At 42.1% G+C, this 14,636-nt stretch overlaps 1 protein-coding gene across 13 annotated transcripts in view; it reads left to right on the top strand.

Moving 5' to 3' along the window:
• Positions 1-14,636, top strand: part of CTPS2 (CTP synthase 2) — a 444,584-nt gene that overhangs the window by 48,914 nt on the left and 381,034 nt on the right. For 11 of the 13 annotated variants that reach the window (XM_061627202.1, XM_061627203.1, XM_061627201.1 and 8 more), the window contains exons 7-9: positions 6,809-6,889; positions 12,248-12,399; positions 13,736-13,868. The exons of 1 other annotated variant lie outside the window; for it this stretch is intronic. In XM_061627202.1, the coding sequence (XP_061483186.1) occupies positions 6,809-6,889; positions 12,248-12,399; positions 13,736-13,868 (366 nt within the window). The remainder of the gene's footprint in view (positions 1-6,808; positions 6,890-12,247; positions 12,400-13,735; positions 13,869-14,636) is intronic. One more of the 13 variants, XM_061627211.1, reaches the window with a different exon arrangement.

Genomic DNA, 14,636 nt, shown 5'->3' with positions numbered 1-14,636 from the left:
CTCTAGCTACTCAGGCTCTGCCTGCGACTCAGGCACTATCTCACTCTACTCAATCTCATTCTGCAACTCAGGAACCCCCCCTGTCCAGATCTCAGAGGTCCAATGTGGCACTCCACAATTCCCGTGATCCTGTGTGTGCAGAGGGAGAACATCTATCAGACAGTCTACTAGGCCTGACAAGGAAGCTCAGGCTTCCCCTGAGGATCCTGAACAAGATCTTATACTGGATGAGGTGGGTGGAGTGGGGAGCCTGATGTAGAAGATGTCTCCTCCAATTGTCTGTTTTAGGATGCCCACTATTTGCCCCTCTTTTGTAAGACTATGGCAACCTTGGATTTAGTGTCTACTGAGGAAACGCCTGCTCCAGCCTCCACTAGAGTAGCAGCTACCTGCCCAGACCCCATCCCTAAGTTGTGGGTGGTTAAACTACCATTATTGGTGCTCAAGGTCATCAAAGCCAAATGCGACTCTCCCTTATAATATGAAAAGTCTGTGACTATTGCCAACAAGCACTATGTGTTGGAGCAGCCTACCATGGACCTTTTGAAATTGCCGTTGGTTGATTCCCCAATTGTTGGTTTAGTCAATAAATATTTTCATCCAAAAGACTCTGATGCATAACTTAAGCACCCGCTTGGGAAGAAACTCGATATGGACCTACAGGCACACTCATGAAGCCTGCACCCTGCTGGTGTGGGCTGCCACCTTGACGGGTGTTTGCAGGGCTTCCTTACTCTGGTTGGAAGATCTGTTGGATGCATCTCAGCAGAACCCAGCCAGACTTTATAAGACTTTCCTTAAGGTCTCTCAAGTAGTTGCCTTTGTTGCTGATGCCTCAATGAACATGGCACAGTGTTCAGCTCAGGCTTTGACAAGTTTGGGCTTGGTGTGTTTTCTAGGAGGACTCTTTGGCTTTGACTCTGGGACGCTGATATGGTGGCATGCTCTAATTTGGCTAAGGAACCCCATAAGGGAGGAAAGCTTTTGGGGGATTCTGCCCTGGACGAAATGCCGGATGAATCTAAAGACAAAAAGAAGGCTATGCCTTCTGGTCAGAAACAAGACACCAAGTGTTCCTTTTGCAGTTCCTTCCATCCCTACCAACCATCTCAATCCTTTTGCCTATTTAGGTCTCCCAGAAGGAGCAGAGATGTTTGGGCCTCCCATGTCTTCTGGAACAGGCCCTGCTTTGGGGGCAGGGGACAACAGCAATAGCAGTTTCAGGGCCAGTTCATCTCCTCAATTAAAATCCCCAAGCACCAGTTCTGTTGCTGTGCCTCAGCCAATAGGAGGGTGTGTGTCTGGAAGTTTTGGCACTGCCTCCTCATAGCTTCATCACATCCCCAGTCTCCAGTCTCCACCAACCCCAAGAAGAACAGGATACAGCAGGCTATTTGTCATATTCTAGATATAGCAGCTATGGAACCAGTCCTGCCAGGGGAACACTTCTCTGGCATCTGTCCTTCGTTCCTTACAGTGCCCAAATGAGATGGCTCTGGCAGAGGGCTCCTGGATTTGTGACAACTCAATCAATACATCATCTATCACAAGTTCAGGATGAAGACTCAGCTTTTGATCAAAGAGTTCCTTAATTTTGGGGATTTTCTGTCTTCAGTAGATTTGAAGGAGGCTTAACTTCACGGCCTATTCACCCTTGCCACAAGTTCTACCTGAGGTTCTTTTTCAATGGTCAGCTTTAACAAAACAGGGCCATGTCTTTCAGACTAGCGTCTACCCCCAGAGTATTCATAAAAATTGAGGACCCTGCTGGCACACCTGCATCTCCAAGGGATCAATGTCTATCCATATTTAGACAACCTTCTAATTGGCTCGCCTTCCCATCCACAAGCATTGGAAGATGCGGGTTTCCTGATCACTGTAGACAAATCACCTCTTCCTGTCACAGTGCATCATCCATCTAGGAGCCCTCATAGACACACAGATTGGCTTCATGGCTCTCTCTGCAGATCGAATCACCAAGATCCAGTTGGCAATGAGGTCTATTCTGCACAAGATGTCAGTGGATTTGATGGTTCCAGAGCAGATCTTAGCCTGTTGGTCTCCTTGATTCAAGTCGCTCCCTGGGCGAGACATCACACCCATCCTCTCGTTGTGGGCTGGCTGCATGTTTAATGTATGTATTTCCCCTTAAGAGTCTTTATAATATATATATTAATCCTTATCTATAGAACATTATGTCCAGGTATGCAGACCTCTTCATAGCTTTCAGTCAAGTTTTAAACAGTTCAAAAGGAAAAATGTTTTCTGCTCCCCCCTCCTTTGTCTAGTTCTGGGCAGTCAGCCAGTGGACTGATAATGGCATGAAGCTTGCAGCTGCCTGTGGATGCGTAAGAGCCAGAGGAAGCTCCTTATATGGTGTGGACAACACCTGTTTCAAGCCAAATTGTCAACTAGTTGTTATTGAATGGTTTAGTTAGTCCCTTTGTTGTCCCTGGCAGGTGGCATGATGGGGCATTTGCTGCCTCTGGCAGGTGGCATGTAGAGACAGCAGCTGATAAGGAGATAAGAATTCTTTAAAAAGGGAGAGAAGTTTCTGTAGCCAGGAGCAGTCTTTCTAATTCAACATACTGATTCAACGTACTGCCATGCTGCTGCCGAGAATCAGAGGCTTGCCTCACACAATGGTGAGAAAGTGACCACACCATACTTGAATTCTTGATTTTAACAGAAGCAAAAGCTGAGAGTAGCCATACGCACACGCTGGACTTCAGGAAAACTGATTTTAATCAACCCAGAACAATTGTAAGTACGGTTCCATGGCAAGCGACCCTAATGAGAAAAGGAGTCCAAGATGGGTGGGAGTTTCTTAAAAAGGTAATTCTAAAAGCGCAATGGCAAGCAATTCCAACAAGGAAAAAAGGGGGGAAACAGCAGAAGAAGCCAATGTGACTTCACAAAAAGCTTAGAGATGACCAGAGCATGCTTATTAAATTTGCAGATGATACAAAATTGGGTGGCACAGCTAATACCGTGGAAGACAGAAACAAAATTCAAAGAGACCTTGATGGGCTGGAGCATTGGTCTGAAAACAACAGAATGAAATTCAGCAGGGATAAATGCAAAGTTCTACACCTAGGAAAAAGAAACCAAATGCACAGTTATAAGATGGGGCATACTTGGCTCAGCAATATGACATGTGAGAAGGATCTTGGAATTGTCGTTGAACACAAGCTGAATATGAGCCAATAGTGTGATGTGGCTGCAAAAAAGGCAAATGGTATATTAGGCTGCATTAACAGAAGTATAGTTTCCAAATCACGTGAAGTATTAGTTCCCCTCTATTCAGTACTTCAAGAAGGATGCGGACAAACTGGAACAGGTTCAGAGGAGGGCAACAAGGATGATCAGGGGACTGGAAACAAAGCCCTACGAGGAGAGACTGAAAGAACTGGGCATGTTTAGCCTGGAGAAAAGAAGACTGAGGGGAGATATGATAGCACTCTTCAAGTACATGAAAGGTTGTCATACAAAGGAGGGCCGGGATCTCTTCTTGATCATCCCAGAGTGCAGGACATGGAATAACGGGCTCAAGTTGCAGGAAGCCAGATTTTGACTGGACATCAGGAAAAACTTCCTTACTGTTAGAGCTTTACAACAATGGAATCAAGGTAGTGGGCTCTCCAATACTGGAGGAATTCAAGAGGCAGCGAACAGCCATCTGTCGGAAACACTTTGATTTGGATTCCTGCATTGATGGGTTGGACTTGATGGCCTTATAGGCCCCTTCCAACTCTACTATTCTATGATTCTATGATTCTATTCCATTCCTTTAAAGATAGAAATGTGTGGAAATGTACTAACCTGTATGATGTTGATTCTTTGCAATATAACTTCACAAATATTGCAGTGTAACTTGTATAATGTCTAGGTCTGAATTAATAGCTCATTATACTGTAAGATTAGTTAAATGTATGCTAAATGTAAAAGCCTAATACTGTATAAGCCTGATATAAGACTGAGCTGTAATAAATAAGAGAGCTACTAGCTGTTGTATGCCATTATATGCGTATAACCAGTCAGGTCTCTGACCCTGACCTATATGGTTCTGATTTACTGGCTGCGGCCAGAGACTTATGTGCGACTTGTGTATATAAAGAAATGTGTAGTCAATAAAAAAGTATAAAATCCTTCCACTGTGGCATTCCTATTATTTTTCCTGAGATATCCCTAAACTTTGGTATGTTATTTGGTGGGACCAGACCTAACTGCTGGCAATAACCATGGAAGCTCAGGTGACCACAACGTTTGTCCTATAGGTTGTCTGTGTAGATACAGACTTGAAGAGTATTCACGAACCCTCAATCCTGTGTTTGTACAAGAAAGAGATGGTTCAAGGCCATTTCACTCTCCACAGGATTCTTCTTCCTTTTCAGAATGACATTGCTGCCAAGTAACATCTTCTGATTCACATTCCCAGGTCTATGTACTTGTCTCTTCTCTGATGGCTTCAAGGAGTCAGATCTGTGGAGAGGGGTTCCTCTTGCAGAACTGCCCAGGGACAGTCATCACTTCAGATGTGTCTGATTGGCTGGGGTGCTCTGTGTGATGGGTGGATAGTCCTGGGTGCTGGAAAAGACTTTGCTGCCCATCAGTCTTCTGAAACTCCAGGCAGCGTAACTGGCACTGCAGTACTTTGTGTCGCAGATGCAGTTGAGGGCGGTGCTTTTGTGCGCTTACAATGTGACTGCCAAAGCCCACATCAATCGGCAGGGGGGATTGCGTGGATGGCACTCCAAGAGGAAAGCTCTCTTCTACTCTGCTGGGCACAGCAGCACCTGGAGTCTATCAGTCCAACACATACAAGGGGATGACAATATGCAGGCTGATTGGCTAAGCAGATGACAACTTCAATATGGAGAATGGAGGCTTCATCTACTAGATGCTGGTGGGTCACTTTGGGATGGTTTAGGAGTACCACATTTTGTCCCTGGACACTGTCAGGTTCCAAGGTTCTTCTTCCATTATGTAACACCAACAGCAGAAGGGGTGGATACCCTATCTTTCCTGTGGCCTCCTGGGCTCCTGTATGCCTTTCCTCCATTTTTACTCCAGTCTGGGTCCTGAAGAATGTGAGAGGAAAGGGCAACAGTCCTGGTTTTCCTTTCTAGCCAACTTTGCAGAGGTTCCTACCTGGCCTCTCCCCAGAACTTCTATCACTGGGCCATTTTCTTCATCCAGATCCAGCTTGGCTGGGTATTCATGTCTGCAAATTGAAAGGACATGTTTCCTCAAGGCAGGACTTCCCTCTTCTGTGAGTAATACTATGTTGGCTTCTGGATGTCCCTCCACACTTTGAATGTATCAAACAACATGGAAGGTATTTTCTGGGTGGTGCAGGGAAAAGGGTCTTTCGCCTAGGAAAGCTGGCATCTCTGAACTCTTGTCTTTCCTTCAGGATGGGCTCTCAGTGGGACTTAAACAAAATACAATGAAGTGTCAGGCCTCCACCTTATCCTGTCTTTTGTCTAAGGATCCGGACAGACCCTTGGGATCTTACCCATTTTTGAGATACTTCCTGCATGGGGCTACTTTGTCATCGCCTCCAACACAACACTGCTCTCCTATATGGAATTTGCACAAAGCACTTTACACCTTGCAAAAGCCTCCTTTTGAGCTGTTAAAATTGATTTGTTTATGTTTGCTATCTTTAAAGGTTTTGGTTTTGGTAGTCATCATGTCTGCTTGAAGGATTTTTGTCCAGCACCTATGTGTGTTCCCTAAGGATGGTATTTCTTCGTGCTAACCCTTCCTTTCTACCTACGGTTCTGTCTCCTTTCCACTGTTAATGGAGCGATTCTTCCTAATTTCTGTCTTTCTCCAGTCATCCCCTCTAAGAAGGCCTAGCATTCCTTAGATATATGTAGGGCATTGAAAGTATATATTTCCTGCACTAAGCCCTTGCGTCAATCAGACTCCCTTTTTTGTATCCTTCCACCCAGCCTGTCTGGGTAAGAAGATTTCATCCTTCATGGTGGCTTGGGAGATCAAAGCTTCTATCACGCATACCTGCCTGCATGTGCCACTACCATTTTGGCTCACTAGGGTCACTGCTACTTTTGCAGCATTTTCATTAAATGCACCCTTACAGCAGGTCTGTGGGGTGGCTACCTAGGCTAGTCCCATACGTTCATCAAGTACTATAAAGTAGACATTTGTGCTTTGGCTGAGGTGGCATTTGGAAGCACATGCTTCCAGGCCAATATACAGCTCCATTATTTTTAACTGCTTTTTCCCGCCCTACATGGGCAAACTTAGGAATGTCCTACTTGATACCCTCTATGTGCACAAGAGAAGTGACCATTTGGTTCTACCTGTGAATGGGTCTTCTTTGTGCATATAATGATGGCATCAGGGCTGGTCTCCTGACTCTTTTTTTTTCAATTTGGAGCTGCCTACCTGCAGACTGGGCTTGGTCTGGTTTTTTTAAGTTTGCAGGTTTTACACTTTCATGTACAGAAAGTCCTGTTTCATTTTTTCGCTTGTGTTTGCTGTCACTGTTCTGCTCATTGTTTCTTTTCTGGTGTGGCTTGTCATCATAGAACTGAACTGAAAAGACCTATGGAATGCCAGAAGCTAATGCAAAATTGAATAGCGATTCTGCTTTCAACCACCGGAGGGAGCTCAACTCCACCTGATATCATTACATGCGTGAAGAAGACCCTTTAGAAAACAATACAATTAAATATTATGTTGATTATTTAAAGAAATAAAAAGCAGGAAGATGTTGGTCCTGTAATTTGCCTTTTCACAATTTGTGTTGCTGATGTGTATGTATGTATTTTGACAGATAGTCTGCAGAAGTACTAAACCTATAGAAATGGCTGTGAAAGAAAAGATCTCCATGTTTTGCCATGTGGAACCTGAACAGGTTTGTAGGGTCTTTAATGATTACAGCTGTTCTCTTGTCTGTAATCATTTTCTATGTGCTTTCTTTTCAGTTCATGTGACGGGGTGGGGTGCGGTGGGGTAGGCAGTAATTCATTTAGATAGTTATAAACACAAAAAGCAAAGGGTTGTATTCAGCTATGTCCCTCTCAGAGTAGACCCATTGAAATTAATTAACCCAAGTTAGTTATGTCTATTAACTTCAGTGTGTCTACTCTGAGTTGGACTAGCACTGAATACTGCCCAAAGAAGTATCAGAAGAATCCTCAGTTTCAGGATTCTTTACTCCCTTTTAATAAACTATGCATGCTACTTATTACATTTATTAACTATGGAGAAACATAGTAATTTAGTCTTCAATCCTAACCCCACTTACCTGGGGATAAGCCCCACTGAATGCAATAGGACTTACTTCTGATTAGACACAATTAGGATTGTGCTGTTAATCACTAAACAATCAAGTTAATTAAAAACCAAAGTCCATTTCATTCCACCAGAGGTCAGTGCTACATTTTTATGCAAACCAGCAAATTAAACATTTACTATTCAGAGTTGTCAAGCTCATGAATTTGCTTCATTTCATAGCTATATTTCCAGTGCAAATGTTTATTTAGAGCTGCTATCTTAATTTGTGTTTGATAGAAAGTTATGCCTTCTTGATACAAGATACCTGAGCAAACAAATTTTTTATTTTAATGCGGGTTTATTATTTTAATGAGGGTCCACAAAAAGTGCTCTTCAAATGTTTGGCAATTAAAAAAACTGGACTTTTAATGTATTACATGCTCATTAACAGGACAATGCTGTACTCAGAAGTCAGTCCCACTGAGTTCATTGTGACATTGGATTGTATACAACTGTCATACTCTGAGCATATCCACTGAAATAAGTGGACACTGGTGGCTCTGATGTCAGTGGGGCAGTTAATCTGCTCCGGGTTTTAGCCTGAACTTTCAAAACGCTGTCCAAGGTGCTGAAACCTATTCCCCCATTACATGCAGCACCTTGGACAGCTCATTGAAAGTTCATACTTAACCCCGGAGTGGATTAACTGCCCCACTGACATCAGAGCCACCAGTCTCCACTGGGACATCCCTGAGTATATTGATTTCAGTTGGTCTGCTTTGAGTATGACTCCCAGGTAAGTGGGTATAAGTTTCCAGCCTTAGAAGTATGAAAATAAATATACTTTAGAAATACATAAAACTGTTTCTTAGAAATGGAAGAGGTGCTTAAGTTGCTGAAAATGAGGAATGTCTAGATGTTATTTATTCTTTGGTTTCTTTATATTTATTTATCTCATTTTCAAACAAACATAATCCAAACCATAATACATAAACTCTCACACATTGCATATCCCTAAATAGTCTCTCATCAAAGAAGATGGAAATTGTACATGATCACATTACAGAAGTATGTGATAATGGTCCTTTCTTTTGTGGATATTTTTTCCATTTTATTCCATAAATATAATAAGATGATAGAAGTTTTATCTTGAAGAAACTCCTTGAATGCATAATTGAGTTAATGAAACAATAAAAATGAGTGCATCGTATTCTAATGATCTGCCACTCAACTGAAGAACTTTTAGAATCATAGAATCGTAGAGTTGGAAGGGGCCTATAAGGCCATCGAGTCCAACCCCCTGTTCAATACAGGAAACCAAATTAAAGCATATCCGACAGGTGGCTGTCCTGCTGCCTCTTGAATGCCTCCAGTGTTGGAGAGCCCACCACTTCCTTAGGTTCCATGGTCATACCACTCTTAACAGGACATTTTTCCTGATGTTCAGTTGAAATCTGCCTTCCTGGAGCTTAAGCCCATTATTCCATGTCCTGCACTCTGGGACGATCGAGAAGAGACCCTGGCCCTCCTCTGTGTGATAACCTTTGTGGGCTTCTACTGGGAGGGTGGGATATAAATAAAATAATAAATAAATGAATAAATAAAACCTTTTAAGTACTTGAACAGTGCTATCATATCTCCCCTCATTCTTCTCTTCTGAAGGCTAAACATAACCAGTTCTTTCGGTCTGTCCTCATAGGGCTTTGTTTCGAGTTTCCTGATCATCCTTGTTGCCCTCCTCTGAACCTGTTCCAGTTTGTCTGCATTCTTCTTAAAGTGTGGTGTCCAGAACTGAAGTCCGTACTCAAGATGAGGCCTAACCAGTGCCAAATAGAGAGGAATTAATGCATCATGCAATTTGGAAAATATACTTCTGTTAATGCAGCTTAAAATAGTATTTGCCTTTTTTGCAGCCATATTGCACTGTTGGCTGATATTCAGCTTGTGATCAACAACAATCCCAAGATCCTTCTCGCATGTAGTATTGTTGAGCCAAGTATGCCCCATCTTATAACTGTGCATTTGATTTCTTTTTCCTAGGTGTAGAACTTTGTGCTTATCCCTGTTAAATTTTATTCTGTTGTTTTCAGCCCAGTGCTCCAGCCTTTTGTCTTCCAAGGAGTTAGCTGTCCCTCCCAATTTTTATCATCTGCAAATTTGATAAGTGTTCCCTGTACCTCCTCATACAAGTCATTAATAAAAATGTTAAAGAGCACAGGGCCCAGGACCGAACCCTGCAGTGCCCTGCTCGTTACTTCCCCGCAGTTTGAGCAGGAATGATTGATAAGCACTCTTTGAGTACGATTCTGTAGCCAACTGTGAATCTACCTGATAGTTGTTCCATCCAGCCCACATTTAGCTATCTTGCTAATCAGAATATCATGGGACACTTTGTCAAAAGCTTTGCTGGAGTCAAGATATGTTATGTTCACAGCATTCCCATAGTCTACCAGGGAGGTTAGCTGATCAAAAAGAGATAAGACTAGTCTGGCAGGATTTGTTCTTGATAAATCCATTCTGGTTTCTAGTAATCACTGCATTGTTTTCAAGCTGCTTACAGATTGCTTTATAATCTGCTCAAGAATCTTCTCAGGGATTAATGCCAGGCTGATTGGTCTGTAGTTCCCATGTTCTTCCTTTTTGCAGATAGGGACAATAGTAGCCTTCCTCCAGTCATCCGGCATTTCACCCTCCGCAGTGGTTCCAAGAGTTTTTCAGCCAGTTCCTTCACTACTCTAGGATGCAGTTCATCAGACCCTGCAGATTTGAACTCATTCAAAGTCATTAGGTATTCCTTGACCATTTTCTATCAGTTTCAAGCCCCTTCAGCTTCATATTTTCCAGGAGGGTCATAGACCCTCTTTTGGGAGACTGAGCCAAAGTAGCAATTGAGCACTTCTGTCTTCTCATTGTCATCTGTTATCATTTTGCCATCTTCACTGAGTAGCTGTGCCACCATTTCTTTTCTCTTTTACTATGGATGTACTTGAAGAAAGCTTTTTTGTTGCTTTGGCATCTCTCACTAACCTCAGCTCATTCTCAGCTTTAGCCTTCCTGATGGCATCCCTGCAATTCCATGCTATCTATCTATACATTTCCTTTGTGGCCTGGCCTGCTTCCACTTGCTTAATACAGTAGGGCCCTGCTTTTTGGCACCCTGCTTTTTGGCATTCCGCTAATTCGGCGCGAGCCCCATCCTCCACCCCCTTCTTCTCCTCCTCCGGAACGGCGGTGCAATCAGCCGTAGTGCGCAGTCAGCTGTAGTGCGGGGAGCTTCAGGGGCCAAGTGCTGTTAGCTGTAGCACAGGGAGCTCTAGCTGCCGCACTCCAGCTGACAGCGCTTGGCCCCTGAAGCTCCTCGCCATACAGCTGATCCCACGCTACAGCTGATTGCTCTGACACAGCAGCAGACTTCACTTGCTCACTCTCTTTCTGGATGGACTATGTTCCACTTTTCAGCGATTCTCACTTTTCGGCGGGGGTCTGGAACCTAACCCACCATATTAGTGGGGCCCTGCTGTATATCCTTTTTCTGTGAGACCACATTGGCTTCTGCTGTCTTCCCCCTTTTTTCCTTGAGGAAACTGTTTGCCATTGAGCCTTTGGAATTTCCTCTTTTAGAAACTCCTGCCCATCTTGGACTCCTTTTCTCGTTAGGATCGCTTGCTATGGAACCTTACTTACCATGGTTCTGAGTTTATTAAAATCAGCTTTCCTGAAGTCCAGGGTGCGCGTATGGCTATTCTCAGCTTTTACGTCCTTTAAAATCAGGAGCTCAAGTATAGCTTTGTCGCTTTGCCCCAGAGTTTCCATAATTACCACGTCATCCACCAAGTCATCTCTGTTGGTTAGAATCAAGTCAAGGATAGCTATCTTCTAGTTGGTTCCTCCACTTTCTGTAGGACAAAGTTATCAGCAACACAAGTCAGGAATTTCTTGGAGGGGCTGTGTTTGGCAGAATTTGTCTCCCAACAGATATTGCAGTAATTGAAGTCTCCCAGTACTACTACATCATACCTTGGCAATTTGCTGTTCAAAGGTTTCATCCTTGTCTTCTCCTTGATTGGGTGGTCGATAGTAGACTCCACCCTTGCCCCATTTATTTTAATCCAAATACTCTTGGTGGAGCTACCAAGCTCATCCTCCTGTATTTCTGTGCAAGCTATATCGTTCAATTGCTGCATTCTAGTCATGGGAGTCATCCCACCAAGTTTTTGTTATACCTATCAAGTTGTATTTTAGATAGTCATCCAAAACATACTGACTAGAAAGTAAGTTCTGTTGCACTAAGTGGATTTGTTTCTGAGTAAACGTTCTTAGAATTGCACTGTACATCAATTAATCATACAAATTTTAGTCAATGAAATAATGTATTGAATTTGCATAAATAATAATTCTAATCTCTAAGGCAGAGGTAGGGAACTTTTTTCATTCCATGGGCCAGGTCTAACTTTCAACCTCCAGTGTTGTGATTTTGACAGGTGGGCAAGGTAACCCATCTGTCAGACATGGGACGATATGATATCATGCAATTGACATGAATTGCTCCACCCACCTGGTAAAGATCTATCCCCTGCGGCCAAAAAGGTTCCCCACCCCTGGCTTAGCACGTCATGCAAACCAAGCATTTATATTTAAATGATCTATGCATATGTTGCTGTAGGCACTGTATCAGAAGAGTCATACCCCCAACTGTGAAGGAGAATAAAAAATGCTTTTAATAAGATATCTGCCATCTATAGCTGTTGTATGGAACTATTTTTAAAATAATTCTGGTTTTCCCCAAGAATATATGTCAAATTAATTTGAGACATGTTTTAATGAATTAATGACATTACCAGCTAATCAGGTTGATTAAGGCAATCAATTATCTCATAAAGTATTTTCCAGTTTAGTATTTTTAGACAGATGTAATTTGTATATGATTTATATATATATATGTACCTATTTAAATTTTAAATTTCAATATCAGCATTTTAAAATTCATGTATTATAGGTCATATTCATCCATGATGTTTCTTCAACTTACCGAGTGCCTATTCTGCTAGAAGAGCAAGGCATAATTAAATATTTTAAAGAGAGGTTGAATTTGCCAATTGATGATCAACCAAGTTGTCTTCTTTTCAAATGGAAAAATATTGCGGATAGGTACTGCTCTCTTCTTTTTCGTTTTTGGTTAACTTTGCACTTGCACATATTTTTGCTGCATTGCAGTGAAGGACTTGCCATGCAAGCATAATGTTCAGGGTTTGTGTTGTGATGACTGTAGTGATACAGCAGTTAGTGCGTTTCCAGGGCTGATATGTAATCCTGTTAAATGACTTAGTAAGGATGTAGTTCCTACATTCCTATGATTTCTTAATACTGAAATGTGATATTTCTGTCAGTGCACATTGAAACAGAAAGGATTTATATGACTAACCAAGAGAAATAGTATCCAACTTGACCCCTGCTCACTGCCCAGCTTCATATCTCCATTGCTGTAAATACTGATTAGAAAAGTATAAGGGGAAGTTCCCTGGTAATTTCTCCTAGCATCTGTTAGATTAATCAGGTTAAGCGTAAGAAGAAATATTTCCTCACCACCTTCAATACTCATGTAGTAGATCTCCTTGTTATGACCTTCCTACTTTGTTTCCCAGTTCATAGGAATCACTTTTTTCCCCAATAATAAATATCTGCATTAAATTCTAAGAAAGAGGGCCATAGCTCAGTAGTAGAGCATCTGCTTTGAATGCAGAAAGTCCCAGGTTTAATCCCCAGCTTTCCAGGTAGGGCTGGGAGAGATTCTCTGCCTGGAACCCTGGCTGTTGCCAGTCAATATAGACCACTGTTCTTCAACCTTGCGTCGCCAGATGTTGTTGAACTACAGCTCTCATCAACCTTGGCCATTGGCCAAGCTTACAGGGATTGATGGGAGTTGTAGTCCAACAACATCTGGGGTTCCAAGGTTGAAGAACAGTGGTTAGACAGTACTGAGCTACATAAACCAATGGTTTGATTCAGTATAAGACAGATTCCTATGTGGAATAATGTGAATTATTCCAGCCTAGTCCTCACTGAAGCTACAAAGTTTTCAACATGACTTTCTTCCAGTTATTTTTGCTTAGGATTGCAGAGATGATTCAAGATATTTTGGTGTCTGAGGCAGGCATTCCAAACAGTACCTCCATAGTGGCTAAAATGTACTAAATAATTGACTCTGTTGCTTTTTAATAGTATTCCAAAATCTGCCATCTGAGGCAGACTACTCTGCCTAATCTTAGAGCCAGTCATGACAACTATAGTAACAGCCACTAGCAATTTGATTTTACAGTACTTTGGAATGTGTTTTACCATGGTTTGTAAAAATCATATGTATGAAATAGATATTTAGACCAAAGCTAATTCAAATTTATAATCATTTGGTGACCCACTAAATACAAGAAGGAAAGTTTTTTTCCTTGTGGAAATCAGCACATTGATTGATAACTTATATTGTCAGGTATGAAAGGATGCTGAAGACATGTTCTGTAGCTCTGGTTGGCAAGTATACGAAATTGAGTGATTGCTATACGTCCGTTTTCAAGGCGCTAGAACATTCAGCTCTAGCAATTAACCACAGACTCGATTTAATGGTGAGGACTGATCTTGTTTTCCCTTTCTTTGCATTTTCCTTTCTTCCCAAATTGCTTACATTATTAATAGCTTGACTTTCATCTCATGATGTTGTTTAGAAATAAAGTATAAGTTAATTATAACTTAATGGGCATAGAACTATGAAGTTACTTGAACATGATGTTTATTTTGAAAAATCTTACTATAATTCCCTTAACTCGATTTCTGCATTATAAAGGGAATTGCGTACATTGAGCAAATACTTACTAATTTGAATATTTGTTGACTTCATTAGTCCTACTAACATTAAGTACTAAGGCAACGATTTCACATATGGCCAGGCATATCCACTTGCAATTGTTCCACTGGCTAATCTATTTTAAGTGTTTTCAGGATTGCTCTTTAACTCTGCAATCCTATGGCCTGTGGAAGAGCATCTCAGAGTCCATAGGAAGCATTGTATCTCTGTTTCTGGGTGGGGGGAAGCTCTGAGGGCAGAGACAAATATCTGAAGTTAGATTACCCTTCCTCACAGGAACTCTGATGTCAGTAGGGCCAAAAGGGATACATGCTGGGGGATGGACAGAGGCAGATTTGGTTCCAAAGGATCCAGTGACTTCCGAATCCCCCAGTATGCCTCCAGCTGTGGAGGTGGCATAATTTATTTCCCTTTCATTGTTTCCAGTGTGAGGGAAATAGTTTTTAAAAACCTGAAAATGGATGGTGGAGTGCGTGGATAACCAACTTTCAATTCTCCCCTCCCCTCTTAGGATTGCAACCTACTTGTG

The sequence above is a fragment of the Rhineura floridana genome, chromosome 5, assembly GCF_030035675.1.
Source record: "Rhineura floridana isolate rRhiFlo1 chromosome 5, rRhiFlo1.hap2, whole genome shotgun sequence".
In the NCBI taxonomy this organism is placed as follows: Eukaryota; Metazoa; Chordata; class Lepidosauria; order Squamata; family Rhineuridae; genus Rhineura; species Rhineura floridana.
This window is presented reverse-complemented; position numbering and strand designations above follow the sequence as displayed.